The following is a 21,718-nucleotide window of genomic DNA, read 5'->3' on the forward strand; positions in this document are numbered from 1 at the left end:
GAGGGAGACCTGTCACTGTGTGTGTGTGTGATGGTGAGGGAGACCTGTCACTGTGTGTGTGTGTGATGGTGAGAGAGACCTGTCATTGTGTGTGTGTGATGGTGAGAGAGACCTGTCACCATGTGTGTGATGGTGAGGGAGACCTGTCACTGTGTGTGTGATGGTGAGGGAGACCTGTCACTGTGTGTGTGATGGTGAGGGAGACCTGTCACTGTGTGTGTGATGGTGAGGGGGACCTGTCACTGTGTGTGTGTGTGATGGTGAGGGAGACCTGTCACTGTGTGTGTGATGGTGAGGGAGACCTGTCACTGTGTGTGTGTGTGTGTGATGGTGATGGTGAGGGGGACCTGTCACTCTGTGTGTGTGATGGTGAGGGGGACCTGTCACTGTGTGTGTGTGATGGTGAGGGAGACCTGTCATTGTGTGTGTGTGTGTGTGTGTGTGTGTGTGTGTGAGAGATAGTGAGGGAGACCTGTCATTGTGTGTGTGATGGTGAGGAAGACCTGTCAGTGTGTGTGTGTGTGTGATGGTGAGGGAGACCTGTCACTGTGTGTGTGTGTGTGATGGTGAGGGAGACCTGTCATTGTGTGTGTGTGTGTGTGTGTGTGTGTGTGAGAGATAGTGAGGGAGACCTGTCATTGTGTGTGTGTGATGGTGAGGAAGACCTGTCGCACTGTGTGTTAGTGTTTGGTTTGTGCGCTGTGTGTGATTATGGTGTTTATTGAGGCCGATGTCACGTGGCTGAGAAGGTTTCGTGTCATTTGAGCCTTGTAAGACGCTTAAATCTCGTGCGAATATGAACCCCAATATTTTTAATGGAGTTTTATACATGAGCGATGTTCGAGCGTATCTTTTACGTGTGCCTCGACACGCAGCGACTATTGTATTCAATAGCACAGCATGCGATCTACACGCGAGTGCGGTGCGAGGTTTGCCGTTGAAAACAATAGGAAACCCTTGCCCATCCTCTAACATGGCTGAACGCCGCGCCGGGTGATCGCTACTTCACAGAAGTGATGGGAGGTGTTATTGCCACAAAAGTGCCTCGCATCAGAGAGAAAACGCCCGTTGAGCACGCTACTGGACCTAGCTTCTTGGCCTGAGATTGCACTCGCCCTGTGTAGGCTCTGCTAATGCCACAGTTGTCTTCTATGGCGTGTGTTTTTCCGTGAGGGTAACCCCATAAATGCCTGCAATGAGGGAGTTGTGTGTGTTGTACAGAGGAAATAAGGGAGATGGAATAAATCCTCCACAGTGCCACCTACTGAAAGGCAGCATTCCTTCGAGTCAAAGTGGGACTTTTTATACTTGTATAAAAAGTCCCACTTTGACTCGAAGGAATGCTGCCTTTCAGTAGGTGGCACTGTGGAGGATTTATTCCATCTCCCTTATTTGCATATTACCCAGAGGAGCGTGCGTGGCCATTTGAGTCTCCTCACTTATTTATAGTATATAGTTGCTCTCCCTAAGGAGAAAAGAGCGTTTCTGACCCTTGTACAGAGGACTCATGGCTGAATGTGTGATCAGTGTGCGAGGGGCACAGTCACATAATGTGCTCCACAAGGAGAAAGTGTGTGCTGGGTGGGACCCCTCGTCCTGCTGTTCCATCCGCTCCTCCAGATGTGAATGATACAATCTGCCCCTCCTTATTACGCTCTCACTCTGGAATTGTAATCCCTGCCGGAGTGGGGCCGACGCCAGGAAGTCGTGAAGTAGTGGCCAGAGGTCGCACATTCTTGTCAGCGCTCCAAGTTGGGGATGTAAGACGTGTGCGGAGTTGTGGAAGTGGTGGCTGTGTGAGCCTGCGCTATGTGTTTACGGTACTATGATGATATATACATTCCTGGTCATTATAGGTGTGTGTGTGTGTGTGTGGCATGTACAGGGGCTGTGTAGTACTGTACTCCCGGTCATTATAGCGGTGTAGTCCCCAGTATACGTACGTGTGTTTGTGGTGAATGTATGTACTGGAGTTGTGTAGTACTGTACTGCTAATCGTTATAGCGATGTAGTCTCCCCAGTGTACGTACGTGTGAGTGCCGTCTGTATGTACAGGGGCTCTGTGGTACTATACTCCTGGTCATCGTAGCGGTGTGTGTGTGGTGTGACTGTATGTACAGGGATTGTGTAGTACTGTACCCCTGGTCGTTATAACGGTGTAGTCTCCCTGGTGTGTGTGGTGTCTGTATGTTCAGGGGCTCTGTGTTACTGTACTCCTGGTCATTGTAACGGTGTATTCCCCTGGGTGTGTGTGTGGTGTAGCTGTATGTGCAGGGGTTGTGTAGTACTATACTCCTGGTCGTTATAGCGGTGTAGTCCCCAGTGTCTGTACGTGTGTGTGTGTGTGTGTGTGTATGTGGTGACTGTATTTACAGGGGTTGTAGTACTGTACTCCTGGTCGTTATAGCGGTGTATACTTCCCAGTGTACGTGTGTGGCGGCTGTTATGTACAGGGGCTCTATGGTTCTCTACTCCTGATCATTGTAGCAGTATATTCCCGTGTGTGTGTGTGTGTGTGTGTGTGTGTGTGTGGCGGCTGTATGTACAGGGGTTGTGTAGTACTGTACTCCTGGTCATTATAGCGGTGTGTGTGGCGGCTGTATGTACAGGGTTTGTGTAGTGCTGTACTCCTGGTCAGTATAGCATTGCAGTCCGCAGTGTACTTGTGTGTAGTGGCTGTAAGTGCAGGGTTTATATAGTACTGTACTACTGGTCATTATAGGTGCGTGTGCGTGCGGCGGCTTTGTGTAGTACTGTACTCCTGGTAATTCTAGTGGTGCAGCTCTGTGTACATGTGTGATGGCTATATATACAGATGCTGTGTAGTACTGTACTCCTGGTCGTTATAGTGGTGTAGTCTCCCCTGTGTGTGTGTGTGTGTGTGTGTGTGGGGGGGGGGGGGGCATCTGTATGTTCAGGGACTCTGGGTTACTGTACTCCTGGTCATTGTAAGGCTGTATTCCCCTGGGTGGGTGTGTGGTGTGGCTGTATGTGCAGGGGTTGTGTAGTACTATACTCCTGGTCGTTATAGCGGTGTAGTCCCCAGTGTCTGTACGTGTGTGTATGTGGTGACTGTATTTACAGGGGTTGTGTAGTACTGTACTCCTGGTCGTTATAGCGGTGTATTCTTCCCAGTGTACGTGTGTGGTGGCTGTTATGTACAGGGGCGATATGGTTCTCTACTCCTGATCATTGTAGCAGTATATTCCTGTGTGTGTGTGTGTGTGTGTGTGTGTGTGTGTGTGTGTGTGTGTGTGTGGTGGCTGTATGAACAGGGTTTGTGTAGTGCTGTACTCCTGGTCAGTATAGCATTGTAGTCCCCAGTGTACTTGTGTGTAGTGGCTGTAAGTACAGGGTTTATGTAGTACTGTACTCCTGGTAATTCTAGTGGTGCAGCTCTGTGTACATGTGTGATGGCTATATATACAGGTGCTGTGTAGTACTGTACTCCTGGCCATTATAGCGGTGCAGTCCGCAGTCTACGTGTTTGGCGGTTGTATGTGCAGGGGTTGTGTAGTACTGTACTCCTGGCCATTATAGCGGCGTAGTCCGCAGTCTACGTGTTTGGCGGTTGTATGTGCAGGGGTTGTGTAGTACTATACTCCTGATCATTATAGTGATGCAGCTCCTAGTGTACGTGTATACAGTATCATATGTTCTAACCCTTGTCATTTTTCTTGTAGGTTCAGACGTCCCGCTGTCGCAGCGCACCCCGAACTGGGAGGTGTTTCCAGAGCTGAGCTATGATGGGCGCACACTGACCCTGGATGATGCTCTTAAGGTGGGCACTTTTTGTAGTTGCCTGTATGTGCCGCCACTGTTCTTCTACTGACCACCGTTGTAGAAGTTCGGCTCCATGAGCCAGATTGGTTAGCTGTCAGTATACAGCAGTGAGTGACCCTATATACCCTGATGCTAGCACCCTCAACATCCAAAATAGGAGCAGATTTCCATTGCTGGAGTGAGCGATGCCCGATCGGTGCGGTGCTGGGAGACTCTGGGTAAATCACCAATACAGCATAGTTAGGGGTCCAATTACACGGGACGACTCCGATCAGGGCACAGTGAATGGGGCGGAGCACGCCGGAGAGCTTTTCTGGTCGCCCACCTCCATTAGCAGTGAATGGGCAGTTGCTCTTGGCGGCCCGTGTAATCCATCTAATGAATTGTTTATTGTTCAGTAATTGGCCGTGTTCACACTCAGCGTTTTTTGGGGTTTTTTTTCCCCCTTCTTTCAGTTTTGCACGATCTAGCGAGAATCCGAGTAATAATCACTCTGTGTGATGGTGCCCTAATGGCTGTTTATACGACTGCATGAGCGCTGGCGTCACCGCTAAGGTCATCAGCACTCATGTAGAGCGTTTAGACTGAAAGACATCGCGGGTGTCTCACTCACTTTCTTTGTGGAGCGGGGAGCGATAACACACAACGAGAAGCCCGCGATCCAGCGAATGTTTTTTCACTGACTGAAAGTCAGCAATAAATAACCGCGAACGAATAGTGAGTTTTTTTTCTTCTTTTTTTGCGTTTACACTGAATGATTATTGCTGAAATTAGTTCTGTTCCCCCTGTGGCCTCCTGGTTCATAAAGGAAATGCTGTATGTCAGTGAGGTGTCAGTAATGGTCTGTGCCCATATACGTGGTGGCATGGGGTATTCGTAGAGTAGGTGTTGGGTGGTCTTCACTTTGCCTTAGCTGTGTGGACCGACGCTCTGTATTAGTGAGACATTAGTGAGGCAAGAGGGGCAGCAGTCCGGGCCCTGGGCCTGGGCCTGCCTCTGTACAGGTGCAGCGAGTCCGGTGAGCACATAACTTCACCCTCACATGATTACGTCACCCCTTGGGGGGCTCGCGGCAGTCCCTGGAAGGAATGAGCCACTTCCTCTCTCGGCATCGGCCTGACTTCACAGGGAGGGGTTCCTTCCTCCTGCACCCTGGAACAATGATGATAGACCAAAGGGGGATGGGAGCGGCGGCGCCCCCCACCTCTCGCTTCCTCATCCTTAATGTGCACTCTAGCTGCTGAGTCATATGTGCACAGGGTGGAACAGAGAGGGTTAACCTCTGGATCTGCAGGGGGTGGGGGGATTGTCAGAGTGGGTGAACCTCTAGATCTTGGGGGGGGGCAGAGGGGGTAAACCTTTGGATCTGGGAGGAGGTGGGGGGCACAGAGAGAGTTAACCTCTGGTTCTGTTGGGACACCTTCTCAATGATGAACCATACTCTACATGCCTGAGAATTTGGGGCAATCTGCTCCTGCTGTGTCTTCTCTGTGCATCACTCGTCCCTGGAGCATGCAATCTAATCTACTGCTGCATGCTCTGGAGCTCCTTTATGAGTTTACTGTCCCCAGGAGCTCACAATCTAATCTACGCTGTTCTGCACAGCGGACCCCTTAGGTGCACTGCCCTGTGGCGGCTCAGCGGAGCCCTAAAAATATGCACCGCCCAGTGGAGGCCAAAGGGACACTTTTGTGGCCTCTGGCAGGTGAATGGGGCGCAGGTCCACGTCCCAGTGCTTATGCTGGTGTGGGCGTGCCTGGTCACTGGGATGCTATATGTACAGATCCTGTGTAGCGTTATGTTCACCTATAGACCTGCCAACTACACAGGGGTCTCCTTCGGATACAATGCCGGTGAGCTTTGCTGTATGTGGTGGACATCATGGCTGGATGTTCCTGGGGATGATGCGAGTCATATATGAAGACCAAACTTGGGGCGCCCTCTTTATATTACTCCATCAGATTTCTCCGGTTGTGGATTATCTGCATGAAATTGGTTGTTCCTCCATCATCTGCAGATGACCCACTTGCTGCAGAGAACACTTGCACTGAGTCAAAAGGACGCTCGCTCTGGCATGGAGGGCACTGTGGCGTAGGACGCTCGCTCTGGCATGGCGGGCGCTGTGGCGTAGGACGCTCGCTCTGGCATGGCGGGCACTGTGGCGTAGGATGCTCGCTCTGGTGTGCTGGATCATCTGCTTCCCTTAATGGATGAGAACCTGCTGGGATGTCCACCATTTCCCACATCCATGTCGTCCACTACTGTGGTTGTCGGGATGTGCGCCCGTTTCTCATGTGCCGTCGGGCTCCCCAGTCTTTGGGTTTCCAAATGTAGCGAAGTCTCTTCTCTTGGTTTTGTTTCTGGTATCGGCTCTCGTGTAGACTGTGGGACTGGTGGCGCCCCTTGGACCAGTCTCGCCAGAATGGAGCTCTAATATGACATGTGCCACATGTCCGGAGATCTGCAGTCTGACCCTGCACTGTAGATGAGCTGTTGTCCTCTGGTGTCAGGATGATTTCTTCACTCCTGTCTTTTAGGCTCTTCCTGCCCGGTTACAGCTGAGTTTGGAAATAGATGGAAGCATCGTCCACATGGAATTACACCACAACCAGTTAGTAAGACCACCAGACTTGTGTGTGTGTGTGTGTATGTGTGTGTGGGGCACAGGATGGGAGGTCTCTGGGTATGGAGGGGTTACCTGTGAGGTGTGGGCAGTACAGGTATGCAGGGGTTACCTGTGAAGGCCGTGCACAGGGTGGGTGAGGAGTATGTGCAGTACAAGATGGGAGGTCTCTGGGTATGGAGGGATTACCTGTGAGGGCTGGGCACGGCTGGTGAGGTGCGGGCAGCACAGGATGGGAGGTCTCTATGTATGGAGGGGTTACCTGTGACTGTGAGGGGGGGAGGGGGGGTGAGGAGGTTGTCAGAGCTAGGGCGATTCGCTGGGAAGTAGTCACGCTAGGACCCTCAGAAACATCTGCCCAGAGGATTTGGAGGGGGAATGCAGCCAGCTAATGTGCATAGCCTGGTCAAAGCCATGCTGTTGGGCATAACACCTCATGATTACTGCAGCTTCACAGATCCTTTCTTAGGAGCACTGCTTGCTGTCAGTGGATGGAAACATTGTGCCTTGTCTAGACAAGCAGTCCAGACTTCAGTGTGTGATTTCTTACAGTGAATCCCTTCTATCTAGAGCGGAGTATTGGGTCAAGGTGGATTTTCAGTTTGTGAAATTAAATGCCAGCAGGCATAGGTCTTGAAACGGGTAAGAAAGTGAGGCACAAAGTTTAGTAGAAGTTTGCAGGCCTTGTGATCCTGCAGTGATGAGCAGGAGGCCAGACCCTCAGTACCCCTCTACTACTGCTGTGGGTGACACACATATATAGCATTCACTTTGTAGGAGAAGAGTTTAACCCCTTCCTCACTTTCTTTCAGACAGTTAGTCCCGGACTACCACACGATCACCTACTACCTTCCTGATGGCACTGCTGTGGCGTGGAGACAGCCGCTGGTAAGGGGGACCAGTCCAGGGTCCCAAAGAGGTGGGCAGAGTTCTCCTCCTCTCAGCCATCTTTCATAGCCCCATATATGTGGGCATTTATGCGGATGGCGAGACGGATTGACGTAGTGGCGGACGTTTATCGGTTTTAATGTAAATGTGTTACTTGATCTGTGGTGGCGCCGAACATGCGCTGTGCGTCAGAACACAGATCTAATATGGCCGTCTGCTGTTGGATCGGGAATCTTAGTAGGGAAGATATACAAAATGGATTTTGCATTGGAACATTTTGGGGCTGTGGTGGGTGGAGGGTTAATTGTCACTGACTTCCCTCCTGCTTCTTCAGGTGAACTGTTACTACCATGGGATAGCAGCAGCGGTGGGAGGCGAAGGACCCTGGAGCAGCCTCAGTCTGTGCTCTGGCCTCAGGTATGCAGGGGGAGTGTTGGGGCGGTTCAGGTTTTTCCCCTTTGCATACTGCCACTAGTGTGTGAGAGCCGCTCCCACCCCTCCAGGACTATTACTACATTCCCATATATCCTGCGCGCTGCCCCGCAGTAGATCACATGTAGTAACATCGCCCCTCTGGGAATATTACTATTCCATATATCCTGCGCACTGCCTCACAGTAGATCACATATATACCCACGTATACTACTATCCCATATACTGTGTAGTAACATCGCCCCGTCCAGGAGTATTACATCCCCTGCTGGAGGAGTCCCTGTATACCCACATGTACTACAATCCCATATACTGTGTAGTAGCCCTGCAGTAGGTCACATGTAGTAACATCTCTCCGGGAGTATTACATCCCCTGCTGGAGGAATCCCTGTATACCCACATGTACTACAATCCCATATACTGTGCAGTAACATCTCTCCTCCGGGAGTATTACATCCCCTGCTGGAGGAGTCCGTGTATACCCACATGTACTACAATCCTATTCACTGTGTAATAGCCCTGTAATTGGTCACATGTAATAACATCGCTCCCTTACTGAGGGAGTCCATGTATACCCACTGCAATCATGAATATCATGCAGTTGCGTTGCCCCGCTGCACATCAGGGGTGGTAATGCCGCCCTGCCGGGAATATTATTACATCTCCCAGCTGGAGGAATCCACATGTACTTACCTGTACTGACGTCCCTTTAAATCATGCAGTTGCGTCACCCCTCTGTACGTCAGGAGCAGTAACCTCACACCTCTGGAAATATTGTTGCATCCCCAAATCCGTGTATACCCACATGTGCTACAATCCCATATAATATGTAGTAATGCTGCCCTTCTGTACATCATGTGTAGTAACGCCGCCCTGCTGTACATTGAGTAGTAATGCCGCCCCATCGGCGATGATATTACATCCGCCAGCTGGAGGAATCCACATCTATCCACATGTACTACGGTCTGTTGTATCATGTAGTAATGCCGCCCGACTGTACGCCATGTGTGGTGACATCGCCTCTCTCTTCAGGGGGACGATCATTATAACGGCAGAGCAGAGGTTTAGCATCGAGCCGCTTCCAGGGGACGTGTCCAATAAGCACATAATGCGCCGCATCGGGCAGAAGCATAATACAACGTGTGAGACACAAGAAGAAGACATGTCTGCGAGCCAGCACAGGAGGAGAACACTACTCAGCCTCTTAGAAGAGAGACCCCAACGGGTGAGGGGAGGCACCATGAGGGTCCGCAGGGCAGATAACAGAGTATCTGTGGGATGACATGTCTTCTCTCTGCAGGTGAAGAGGGATGTGGAGAAGGAGGTGAAGTATGTGGAGCTGGTGATGGTGGCGGATAATAATGAGGTGAGTGTGAGCACTCTTGTATCACTAGTGTCCATTCTCCTACGGTGTAGTCAGTATATGACACCTCGTCTTCTAGTTCACGACGGTTCACCGGGACCTGGGAGCCCTCCACGTCAGGATGCTGGAGATCGCCAATAAGATGGACGCCGTGAGTAGTCCGATACCGCCACTTGTATAATAATGCCTGTATACTCCATGCTGTTCCCTATAACTGTAGCCCCCTGTATTCTCCACGCTCTCCTCCATAACTCTAGCCCTTGTATACTCAACACTGTCCCCTATAGCCATAGCTTCTTATATACTACACGTTCTGCCCTATAACAATAACCCGTGTTTACTCCACTCTGTCCCCTATAGGCACAGCCCCTTTTATATTCCACGCTCTGCCCTATAACTGTAGCCATTTTATTCTCCACACTGTCCCCTATAGCCACAGCCCTTCGTATACTCCGCACTCTACCCTACTACTCTAGCCCTTGTATACCCTACGCTTTCCCTCTATAGCCACAGCCCCCTGTCTACTCCATGCTCTCCCCTATAACTCCAGCCCTTGTATACCCCACATTGCCCTCTATAGCCACAAATTCTTGTATACCCCACGCTCTCCCCTCTAACTCTAGCCCTTGTATGCTCCACTCTGCCTCCTACAGCCACAGCCCTTTGTATTCTTCACGCTCTCCCCTACTACTCTAGCCTTTGTATACTTCACACTGTCCCCCATAGCCACCGTTCCCTGTATACTCCACACTGTGAAGGCCTGAACGCTCTGTGCAATAGCCCCGGTCCTCTGTAAAGCCCATGCTCTCCCTAAAACCCAAGCCGCCTGTACACTCTATGCTCTCCCTTATAACTCTAGCCCTTGTATACTCCACACTGTCTCCTATAGCCACAGCCCCTTGTATACCCCACACCCTTACCTATAACTCTAGCCCTTGTATACTCCACTCTGTCCCCTATAGCCACAGCCCCTTGTATACTCCATGCTCTACCCTCCTACTCTAGCTTTGTATACTCCACACTGTCCCCTATAGCCACAGCCCCATGTTTACTCCAGACTGTGAGGGCCTGAATGCTCTGTGCTATAATCCCAGCCCTCTGTAAAGCCCATGTTCTCCCTAAAATCCAAGCCCCCTATAGCTCTAGTACACTGTCCCCTATAGCCACAGCCCCTTGTATACCCCAAGCTCTCCCCACACCTCTAGCCCTTGTATACTCCACTCTGTCCCCTATAGCCACAGCCCCTTGTATAGTCCAAACTGTGAGGGCCTGAATGCTCTGCGCAATAACCCTGGCCCTGTGTAAAGCCCATGCTCTCCCTAAAATCGAAGCCCCCTGTACACTCTCTGCTCTCCCCTATAACTCTAGCTCTTTGTGTATTCCACACTCTCCTCTATCACCCAATTCACCTATATACATCAGTTTGAGGGGCTACACGTTTTCTTCTGTAACACTTGCCTCATGTTCTCCCCCAGTTTTACCGTGCCCTGAGTGTCCGGGTGGTCCTGGTGATGGTGGAGGTCTGGACCCAGAAGGACTTGATTTTGGTCAGTGAGGATCCTGCGGTGACACTGAACAGGTTCCTGTCCTGGAGGCAGAAGGATCTGATCGGTCGAGTTCATCATGACAACGCGCAGCTCTTGACGTATGTGGCTGCCCTGTGTGCGCTGAGGTTACATGCGAGGGCCTTTTATTAACCCTTGTGTCTCTACAGGGGGGTGACATTTAAAGGCTCCTCTGTGGGCATGGCCACCATGAACTCTATATGCACAGCGGATCGATCTGGAGGGGTCACCAGTGTAAGTGATGATTGAGGGGGATCTACATGATCCTGCCTGGTGAGAGCTGCGCTCATCTGTCCCCCCTGCCCTCTCTGTACAGGATCACTCAGCTAACATTCTGCTTGTGGCATCCACCATGGCACATGAACTTGGGCACAATCTGGGCATCAATCATGATTCTGGAGATGGGACATGTGGCCAACCGAAGATGGGAAAGCAGTGGATAATGGTGCAATCCACAGGGTGAGTGTCAGAAAGCTGGACGGAGAGTGAGTTGAAAGCTGTCCCGCTGCAAAGTGTGGCCTTTGTTCCGTGACACGGTTGTGATGGGCAAAGCTTGCTCTTGGGTTTATATGTTGGTATCATTGGCAGGTTTATGCCCGGCCTGGAGTTCAGTAACTGCAGCATGAAGGACCTGGTCACCAGTCTGCATCAAGGTGGAGGCATCTGCCTGTTCAATGTGCCCAGCCCAGGCAGTGTGTACGGGAAGCCCACTTGTGGAAATCTGCTGGTGGAGGATGGAGAACAGTGCGACTGTGGTCTGCTACAGGTGAGGACAGGTCTCGGGCATCCGAGTGCATCCCTGGTCTGCTACAAGTGGGGAGAGGTCTCTTGGGCATCTGCTGTCACCTCTGGTTGTTACAGATGAGGGGGCGTCTCTGAAGCATCCGCTTTACAGGTAAAGAGGAGTTTCCAGAGCGTCTGGTTTTACAAATAAGTAGGGATCTCCAGAACACACAGTTTTACAGGTGAGGAGGCGCCTCCAGTGTCTGGTCTTACAGCTAAGGAGGGATTTGCAAACCCTCCAATCTCACCCCCTAGTCTGTACTGCTGAGAGGGCTTTTCAGGAAGCTCGGTTCCAATCTCATCCCTGGTTTGTGACAGATAAATAGGGATCTCTGGATGCTCCAATTTCTCCCCTGGCCAGCTACAAGTGAAGAGGGGTCTCTGGGACACCTGCTGTCACCCCTGGTCTCACTGACTAATAGAGGTCTCCAGACCCTCCAGTTTCCCCTGTCTTCTGTTACTGGAGAAGAGAGGTCTCCGGAGCGTCCAGTCTCACCCCTGGTTTGTTATGGGTGAGGGGGCTCCGGGGTGTCTGGTCTCACCTGTAGTCTGTTAGAGATGAAGAGGGGTCTCTGGACCCTTCAGTCTCGCCCCTTATTGGTATTCCTCATATTATGGCCTAAGTGGTTTTTTTTTTTTTTTATCAGCAACGTCCTGGCTCCTTCTTTTCAGGATAGGTTGTATAAACTATTTGGTGTGCTTTATTGGGGGGGTTACTGTCTTCTTTCTCCTCTCTAATGCACCATCTTTCTTTCCCCGCAGGACTGCACAGATCCTTGCTGTAATGCCAGCATCTGCCAGTTGATGCCAGGGGCCGAGTGCTCCTCGGATGGATTGTGCTGTGAGCAGTGTAAGGTAAGTTGTGCCCCTCTCTGTCCCAATTACCTATAGAGACACAGCTGTGGTGACTGCTGTCATATCTCTCCACAGCGAGCGCCGCCTGGGACATTATGTCGGCAACCATTGGGAGAGTGTGACCTACCAGAGTACTGCAATGGGGCGTCCCCTCACTGCCCGGCCAACGTCTACCTTCAGAATGGGGAATCCTGTGGAAATGGCCTTGCACATTGCTACGAAGGGGAATGCCGAACTCTCCAGAAACAGTGCCAAGACCTCTGGGGTCCCGGTAAGCTGGTCGGTGAGGGGGTGCTGTAGAGACCTGGGGGATAGAAGACCACCAGGCCTATGAAAGATGAGGATCATTCTACACATACAGATAGATGGCCTGTAACAAGTGCTGGTCAGTCATGTACCTGATTGGCACTTATTTAACCCGTGAACACAACAGTTCCTAATCTTACATCCTGTGGGTAACGCGGGGACAGAAGCTGAGCCCGCAGCGGGAGCCGATTGTGACTGGAGAGTAAAGAGTTCACAGAGGGATGTCATCGGTGATGTAATTGTGGAGGGCTATAAGTTACCATGGCAGCAGGATACCAGAAACTGGTGTCCCGGCTTGCCTTTTTTTTTAGGATTGCTCTTGTAAGCAATAAAGCATTGCAGTACAGAAGTCTTGCAATGCATTATTATAGTGATCCTTGCTGTTGGGGTTCCTAAAGAATGTAAAAAAAAATAATAATAAAATAAACCCAACTTTTGTGCATTTTTCCCTATTTGTTTTTAAAAAAATTAATTAAAGGGGTTGTCCCGCGAAAGCAAGTGGGTCTATACACTTCTGTATGGCCATATTAATGCACTTTGTAATATACATCGTGCATTAATTATGAGCCATACAGAAGTTATTCACTTACCTGCTCCGTTGCTGGCGTCCTCGTCTCCATGGCTCCGTCTAATTTTCAGCGTCTAATCTCCCGATTAGACGCGCTTGCGCAGTCCGGTCTTCTGTCTTCTGAATGGGGCGAATGGGGCCGCTCGTGCCAGAGAGCGGCTCCTCGTAGCTCCGCCCCGTCACGTGCCGATTCCAGCCAATCAGGAGGCTGGAATCGGCAATGGACCGCACAGAAGAGCTGCGGTCCACCGAGGGAGAAGATCCCGGCGGCCATCTTCACCAGGTAAGTAAGAAGTCACCGGAGCGCGGGGATTCAGGTAAGCACTGTCCGGGGGGGGGCTATTGAAAAAAACCCCGTTTCGGCGCGGGACAACCCCTTTAATTAAAAGGCCCCTGTATTTGATATCATTGTGTCCATAACAACCAGTGAAATAAATTGAACATGCTATTTATCCTGCATGGCAACTGTGTAAAAAAAAAAAAAAAAAAAAAAAAAAAACAACCCCCAAAAATGCTTATTTTGTTTGTTTTGCCTCCCAAAAACGAAATAAAAGTGATCAAAAAGCTGTATGTACCCCAAAATGGAAATACAAATAAAAACAACTCACACAAAAATCAAGCCCTCACAAAGTTAGAGCCATGGAAAAATAAAAAATGCAACGATGTAGAAAATGTAATTTCCAAAAAAAAAAAAGGTTTTCACTATGCAAAAGTAGAAAACTCTAAAAATTTACAGAACTGATATGTCTTCTTGCTCTCCAAAAAAAAATATATATATATTTTTACAATCCATTATATGTACCCAAAAATGGTACCAATAAAAACTACAGCTCGCTGCGCAATAAGCAATCCTTTATATGGCCACGTAATCAAAAAATAGTTATGGGTTTTGAAAAGTGGAGATGAAATTACCCGCAAAATCGTTGCACGCTTTGGGCCAAAATGGGGCACGTCACTAAGGGGTTTTGTCATTAAAGCATAACCCCGTCCTTCAGCGGGGCTTTGCCTAAAATAATAAGAGGATATACTGTCCTCTCCTCGGGCCCTGGGACGTAGCTGACAGCTGCCACTTGAGTTCCAGGTAGACAGACAGAGTGGAAGCGTTGGACCGATGCGGCCAATCAGAGGGTGCAGCATCACCACTGGCGCTCCTGGCATCAGTATGCATATCCTTGCCACCATGATGCCAGAAGTTTAGAGACATGTCGCTGTGGCCTCTAATTGGGTGCAGTGGTCATGTGCTTCTGTCCAGCTCGTCTACCTAGAAGTCACAGCCAATGCCGGGGTCGGCTGTCAAAAGCGTCTTGTGGCCGCAGTAGAGGTGTGTATGCCCTCATTTGTTATTTTAGGTAGGGCCCAGCTTGGGGGCAGGGTTTTGTTTTAATGACAAAACTTTTAATGACCTTTTTACTCGTTTTGCCAAAGGCAAAAAACCCCTGTAGGTAATATCCCCTAAAATATAAGCTATATACAGGGGTGCCTTGACATACGAGTTTAATCCATTCCGGGCCGGAGCTCTTAAGGCAAAAAACTTGTATGTCAAAGCACTTTTCCCCATTGAAATGCATTGAAACGCCATTAATACGTTCCAATGCATTTCAATGGGGAACCTAACTACCTGTAAGAAAAAAAAAAAAATCAATGCTCACCTCCCTTGGCGTTCTGCGATGATCTACGGCGCTGCTGCAGGCTGTCGCTCCCTCCTCCACGCCGACAGATCATTGCTTTCTGGATGCGGGGCTTGAATGCCCTGCCTCCAGCAAGCTAATACTCTGATTTGTTAACTCAGCGCGGCGTCAGCCAATGAAAGTCGGCGCTGCGTTAACCAATCACAGCCATTCAATGATGTCATTGAATGGCATCCAGAAAGCAATGCTCTGTCGGCGTGGAGGAGGGAGCGACAGCCTGCAGCAGCGACGCAGACCATCGGGAGGACGACACGCCGCGGGAGGCGATTATAGATTCCCACCCAAGCCTCAGCTTGCAAGTGTTTTGACTTGCAAGCAGACTCGTACCCTGAATTTTTGCTCTTAAATCAGAGCGCAAATTCGGGAGAGAGCCTGCTCGCAAGTCAAAAAACTCGCAAGCCAAGACACTCTTAACCTGAGGTGGGAATGGTGGTAACAATGAAATGTGACCAGCAGCCATCAATTAGCGCCCCCTGAGGACGCCGCAAGGCGGAACATGTCCTGTGGATATAGATTAAATTTTAATTGAGTTTTACTGGTGCTGACTTAATTTCCACATTGGCTTTTGGAAGTGGGCCATCCAGGCCTATGTTTATTTAAGTGTGTATATGCGCAGTTACACACAGGATACTAACTGATGACTGCTGGTCACATCTCATTACTAACACCATTTGACCCCTTATTGTAAAAACCATTCAATGTTGTCTTTGACTTTTTTGAAAAATAAAGTAACACTAGGTTGATCCAACGGGGCAGTGAGCGGGATTGAACATGATTGCTGGGTTGATCACACGGGGCAGTGAGCGGGATTGAACATGATTGCTGGGTTGATCACACGGGGCAGTGAGCGGGATTGAACATGATTGCTCGGTTGATCACACGGGGCAGTTTGCAGGAATGATTGTGAATACTGAGTTGATCACACGGGGTAGTGAGCGGGATTGAACATGATTGCTGGGTTGATCACATGGGGCAGTGAGCGGGATTGAACATGATTGCTGGGTTGATCACATGGGGCAGTGAGCGGGATTGAACATGATTGCTGGGTTGATCACATGGGGCAGTGAGCGGGATTGAACATGATTGCTGGGTTGATCACACGGGGCAGTTTGCAGGAATGATTGTGAATACTGAGTTGATCACACGGGGTAGTGAGCGGGATTGAACATGATTGCTGGGTTGATCACACGGGGCAGTGAGCGGGATTGAACATGACTGCTGGGTTGATTACATGGGGTAGTGAGCGGGATTGAACATGATTGCTCGGTTGATCACACGGGGCAGTTTTCAGGAATGATTGTGAATACTGAGTTGATCACACGGGGTAGTGAGCGGGATTGAACATGATTGCTGGGTTGATCACATGGGGCAGTGAGCGGGATTGAACATGATTGCTCGGTTGATCACATGGGGCAGTGAGCGGGATTGAACATGATTGCTGGGTTGATCACATGGGGCAGTGAGCGGGATTGAACATGATTGCTGGGTTGATCACACGGGGCAGTGAGCGGGATTGAACATGATTGCTGGGTTGATTACATGGGGTAGTGAGCGGGATTGAACATGATTGCTCGGTTGATCACATGGGGGAGTGAGCGGGATTGAACATGATTGCTCGGTTGATCACGCGGGGCAGTGAGCGGGATTGAACATGATTGCTGGGTTGATCACATGGGGCAGTGAGCGAGATTGAACATGATTGCTGAGTTGATCACACGGGGCAGTTTTCAGGAATGATTGTGAATACTGAGTTGATCACACGGGGCAGTGAGCGGGATTGAACATGATTGCTGGGTTGATCACATGGGGCAGTGATTGGGAATGATTGTGATTACTGGGTTGATCACATGGGGCAGTGAGCGGGATTGAACATGATTGCTGGGTTGATCACATGGCGCAGTGAGCGGGATTGAACATGATTGCTGGGTTGATCACACGGGGCAGTGAGCGGGATTGAACATGATTGCTCGGTTGATCACACGGGGCAGTGAGTGGGATTGAACATGATTGCTCGGTTGATCACACGGGGCAGTGAGCGGGATTGAACATAATTGCTGGGTTGATCACACGGGGCAGTGAGCGAGATTGAACATGATTGCTGGGTTGATCACACGGGGCAGTTTTCAGGAATGATTGTGAATACTGAGTTGATCACACGGGGTAGTGAGCGGGATTGAACATGATTGCTGGGTTGATCACATGGGGCAGTGAGCGGGATTGAACATGATTGCTGGGTTGATCACATGGGGCAGTGAGCGGGATTGAACATGATTGCTGGGTTGATCACACGGGGCAGTGAGCGGGATTGAACATGATTGCTCGGTTGATCACACGGGGCAGTTTTCAGGAATGATTGTGAATACTGAGTTGATCACACGGGGTAGTGAGCGGGATTGAACATGATTGCTGGGTTGATCACATGGGGCAGTGAGCGGGATTGAACATGATTGCTCGGTTGATCACATGGGGCAGTGAGCGGGATTGAACATGATTGCTGGGTTGATCACATGGGGCAGTGAGCGGGATTGAACATGATTGCTCGGTTGATCACATGGGGCAGTGAGCGGGATTGAACATGATTGCTGGGTTGATCACATGGGGCAGTGAGCGGGATTGAACATGATTGCTGGGTTGATCACACGGGGCAGTGAGCGGGATTGAACATGATTGCTCGGTTGATCACACGGGGCAGTTTTCAGGAATGATTGTGAATACTGAGTTGATCACACGGGGTAGTGAGCGGGATTGAACATGATTGCTGGGTTGATCACATGGGGCAGTGAGCGGGATTGAACATGATTGCTCGGTTGATCACATGGGGCAGTGAGCGGGATTGAACATGATTGCTGGGTTGATCACATGGGGCAGTGAGCGGGATTGAACATGATTGCTGGGTTGATCACACGGGGCAGTGAGCGGGATTGAACATGATTGCTGGGTTGATTACATGGGGTAGTGAGCGGGATTGAACATGATTGCTCGGTTGATCACATGGGGGAGTGAGCGGGATTGAACATGATTGCTCGGTTGATCACGCGGGGCAGTGAGCGGGATTGAACATGATTGCTGGGTTGATCACACGGGGCAGTGAGCGGGATTGAACATGATTGCTGAGTTGATCACACGGGGCAGTTTTCAGGAATGATTGTGAATACTGAGTTGATCACACGGGGCAGTGAGCGGGATTGAACATGATTGCTGGGTTGATCACATGGGGCAGTGAGCGAGATTGAACATGATTGCTGAGTTGATCACACGGGGCAGTTTTCAGGAATGATTGTGAATACTGAGTTGATCACACGGGGCAGTGAGCGGGATTGAACATGATTGCTGGGTTGATCACATGGGGCAGTGATTGGGAATGATTGTGATTACTGGGTTGATCACATGGGGCAGTGAGCGGGATTGAACATGATTGCTGGGTTGATCACATGGCGCAGTGAGCGGGATTGAACATGATTGCTGGGTTGATCACATGGGGCAGTGAGCAGGATTGAACATGATTGCTGGGTTGATCACACGGGGCAGTGAGCGGGATTGAACATGATTGCTCGGTTGATCACACGGGGCAGTGAGCGGGATTGAACATGATTGCTCGGTTGATCACACGGGGCAGTGAGCGGGATTGAACATGATTGCTCGGTTGATCACACGGGGCAGTGAGTGGGATTGAACATGATTGCTCGGTTGATCACACGGGGCAGTGAGCGGGATTGAACATGATTGCTGGGTTGATCACACGGGGCAGTGAGCGGGATTGAACATGATTGCTCGGTTGATCACACGGGGCAGTGAGTGGGATTGAACATGATTGCTCGGTTGATCACACGGGGCAGTGAGCGGGATTGAACATGATTGCTGGGTTGATCACACGGGGCAGTGAGCGAGATTGAACATGATTGCTGGGTTGATCACACGGGGCAGTTTTCAGGAATGATTGTGAATACTGAGTTGATCACACGGGGTAGTGAGCGGGATTGAACATGATTGCTGGGTTGATCACATGGGGCAGTGAGCGGGATTGAACATGATTGCTCGGTTGATCACATGGGGCAGTGAGCGGGATTGAACATGATTGCTGGGTTGATCACATGGGGCAGTGAGCGGGATTGAACATGATTGCTGGGTTGATCACACGGGGCAGTGAGCGGGATTGAACATGATTGCTGGGTTGATTACATGGGGTAGTGAGCGGGATTGAACATGATTGCTCGGTTGATCACACGGGGCAGTTTTCAGGAATGATTGTGAATACTGAGTTGATCACACGGGGTAGTGAGCGGGATTGAACATGATTGCTGGGTTGATCACATGGGGCAGTGAGCGGGATTGAACATGATTGCTCGGTTGATCACATGGGGCAGTGAGCGGGATTGAACATGATTGCTGGGTTGATCACATGGGGCAGTGAGCGGGATTGAACATGATTGCTGGGTTGATCACACGGGGCAGTGAGCGGGATTGAACATGATTGCTGGGTTGATTACATGGGGTAGTGAGCGGGATTGAACATGATTGCTCGGTTGATCACATGGGGCAGTGAGCGGGATTGAACATGATTGCTCGGTTGATCACGCGGGGCAGTGAGCGGGATTGAACATGATTGCTGGGTTGATCACATGGGGCAGTGAGCGAGATTGAACATGATTGCTGAGTTGATCACACGGGGCAGTTTTCAGGAATGATTGTGAATACTGAGTTGATCACACGGGGCAGTGAGCGGGATTGAACATGATTGCTGGGTTGATCACATGGGGCAGTGATTGGGAATGATTGTGATTACTGGGTTGATCACATGGGGCAGTGAGCGGGATTGAACATGATTGCTGGGTTGATCACACGGGGCAGTGAGCGGGATTGAACATGATTGCTGGGTTGATCACACGGGGCAGTGAGCGGGATTGAACATGATTGCTCGGTTGATCACACGGGGCAGTGAGTGGAAATGATTGTAATCACTGGGTTGATCACATGGAGCAGTTTGCAGGAATGATTGTGAATACGGAGTTGATCACACGGGGCAGTGAGCGGGATCGGACATGATTGCTGGGTTGATCACACGGGGCAGTGAGCCGGATTGGACATGATTGCTGGGTTGATCACACGGGGCAGTGAGTGGGAATGATTGTGATCACTGCGTTGATTACACGGGGCAATGGGCAGGAATCATTGTGACCACTGGGTTGATTGTCAGCAGGACATCCGCTTATGTCTGCGCTTCCAGTTCTCACATTTCATCCCCTTTTTCTGCAGGTTCATCTCCAGCACCCGACTCCTGCTTTGCCAAAGTGAACACAAGAGCAGATAAATATGGAAACTGTGGAAGGATGACAAATGGCTCCTACCTGCCCTGCACCCTCAGGTACCCCTGCCAGTATGGAGAGCTTGTCACTGTGGGTAACGTATCTGTAGCCACAACTATCACACATCCGACTGCATGGACGTGGCTGCAGGTAAACTACCCCAATGTCTGCCTTGTCAGAAGTGACATCTGTCTTACATACAATCAGACCTTATTAGAGCTACTGAACTCCTAAGAATTAATTACTAAGTCACAATTCTAAACCAACACAATGTAGCTAATAGCACACATAGTTGTACTGTTCATTATCCACAATGTAGGGCCCATCTGGCAGCAGTCGCCCCACCATATTTTTCTGTAGATATAAATAAAATTTGTACAACATTGGGGAAGAATTTTGGACTCTTCCTCTCTGTAAATTATCCCCATTGTTTGTCAGTGTTTTTCTAGTAGAGGACAGACGGACAGAGGTTTCTGCAGTCTGTAGACTCTCCTGTAAACCCTCTGCTGCTCCTCGTGGGTTCTTTCTTCTGTGTTTTCAGGACCCCCGTTGTGCTCTTGAAGTGATATAACAGGACGCTGCTGGGGATAGTAGAACATTCTTGAATGCTCTCCATCTGTATATAAGCAGGGATTGATGTACATCGAGGCCTTCACCTTTGTAGCTTTTTCCAACTTAATACGTCGATATAACAAGGATTTTGAATGAGCCCTTAGGGTGTGCGCACAGCTAGACCACTACAACATGCAGTGGCAAATAGCTGCACGCTTTGACATCAAACTTGTGTGACCTTTGGCAATCACGTGATGTGTGTGATTTGGCTGTATGTTGTGGTCCTGATGTTACTGGTAGTTTTTCTTGAAAGTGTGTGCGCCGGCTCCAGCTACCTTGCTCCCTGCCCTGTGGGCCGGCTCCAGCTACCTTGCTCCCTGCCCTGTGGGCCGGCTCCAGCTATCTTGCTCCCTGCCCTGTGGGCCGGCTCCAGCTATCTTGCTCCCTGCCCTGTGGGCCGGCTCCAGCTACCTTGCTCCCTGCCCTGTGGGCCGGCTCCAGCTACCTTGCTCCCTGCCCTGTGGGCCGGCTCCAGCTATCTTGCTCCCTGCCCTGTGGGCCGGCTCCAGCTACCTTGCTCCCTGCCCTGTGGGCCGGCTCCAGCTACCTTGCTCCCTGCCCTGTGGGCCGGCTCCAGCTACCTTGCTCCCTGCCCTGTGGGCCGGCTCCAGCTACCTTGCTCCCTGCCCTGTGGGCCGGCTCCACCTACCTTGCTCCCTGCCCTCTGGGCCGGCTCCACCTACCTTGCTCCCTGCCCTCTGGGCCGGCTCCACCTACCTTGCTCCCTGCCCTCTGGGCCCGCTCCACCTACCTTGCTCCCTGCCCTCTGGGCCCGCTCCACCTACCTTGCTCCCTGCCCTCTGGGCCCGCTCCACCTACCTTGCTCCCTGCCCTCTGGGCCCGCTCCACCTACCTTGCTCCCTGCCCTCTGGGCCGGCTCCAGCTACCTTGCTCCCTGCCCTCTGGGCCGGCTCCACCTACCTTGCTCCCTGCCCTCTGGGCCGGCTCC

At 50.7% G+C, this 21,718-nt stretch overlaps 1 protein-coding gene across 3 annotated transcripts in view; it reads left to right on the forward strand.

The window, feature by feature from the left end:
* Positions 1 to 21,718, forward strand: part of ADAM15 (ADAM metallopeptidase domain 15) — a 40,299-nt gene that overhangs the window by 5,523 nt on the left and 13,058 nt on the right. For all 3 annotated transcript variants that reach the window (XM_066608927.1, XM_066608928.1, XM_066608929.1), the window contains exons 2-15: positions 3,684 to 3,781; positions 6,321 to 6,394; positions 7,219 to 7,294; positions 7,629 to 7,711; positions 8,759 to 8,951; positions 9,027 to 9,092; positions 9,169 to 9,240; positions 10,565 to 10,734; positions 10,804 to 10,888; positions 10,971 to 11,113; positions 11,243 to 11,420; positions 12,200 to 12,292; positions 12,368 to 12,563; positions 20,108 to 20,216. In XM_066608927.1, the coding sequence (XP_066465024.1) occupies positions 3,684 to 3,781; positions 6,321 to 6,394; positions 7,219 to 7,294; positions 7,629 to 7,711; positions 8,759 to 8,951; positions 9,027 to 9,092; positions 9,169 to 9,240; positions 10,565 to 10,734; positions 10,804 to 10,888; positions 10,971 to 11,113; positions 11,243 to 11,420; positions 12,200 to 12,292; positions 12,368 to 12,563; positions 20,108 to 20,216 (1,636 nt within the window). The remainder of the gene's footprint in view (positions 1 to 3,683; positions 3,782 to 6,320; positions 6,395 to 7,218; positions 7,295 to 7,628; positions 7,712 to 8,758; positions 8,952 to 9,026; positions 9,093 to 9,168; positions 9,241 to 10,564; positions 10,735 to 10,803; positions 10,889 to 10,970; positions 11,114 to 11,242; positions 11,421 to 12,199; positions 12,293 to 12,367; positions 12,564 to 20,107; positions 20,217 to 21,718) is intronic.

Source organism: Eleutherodactylus coqui, chromosome 6 (genome assembly GCF_035609145.1).
Source record: "Eleutherodactylus coqui strain aEleCoq1 chromosome 6, aEleCoq1.hap1, whole genome shotgun sequence".
Taxonomy (NCBI): domain Eukaryota; kingdom Metazoa; phylum Chordata; class Amphibia; order Anura; family Eleutherodactylidae; genus Eleutherodactylus; species Eleutherodactylus coqui.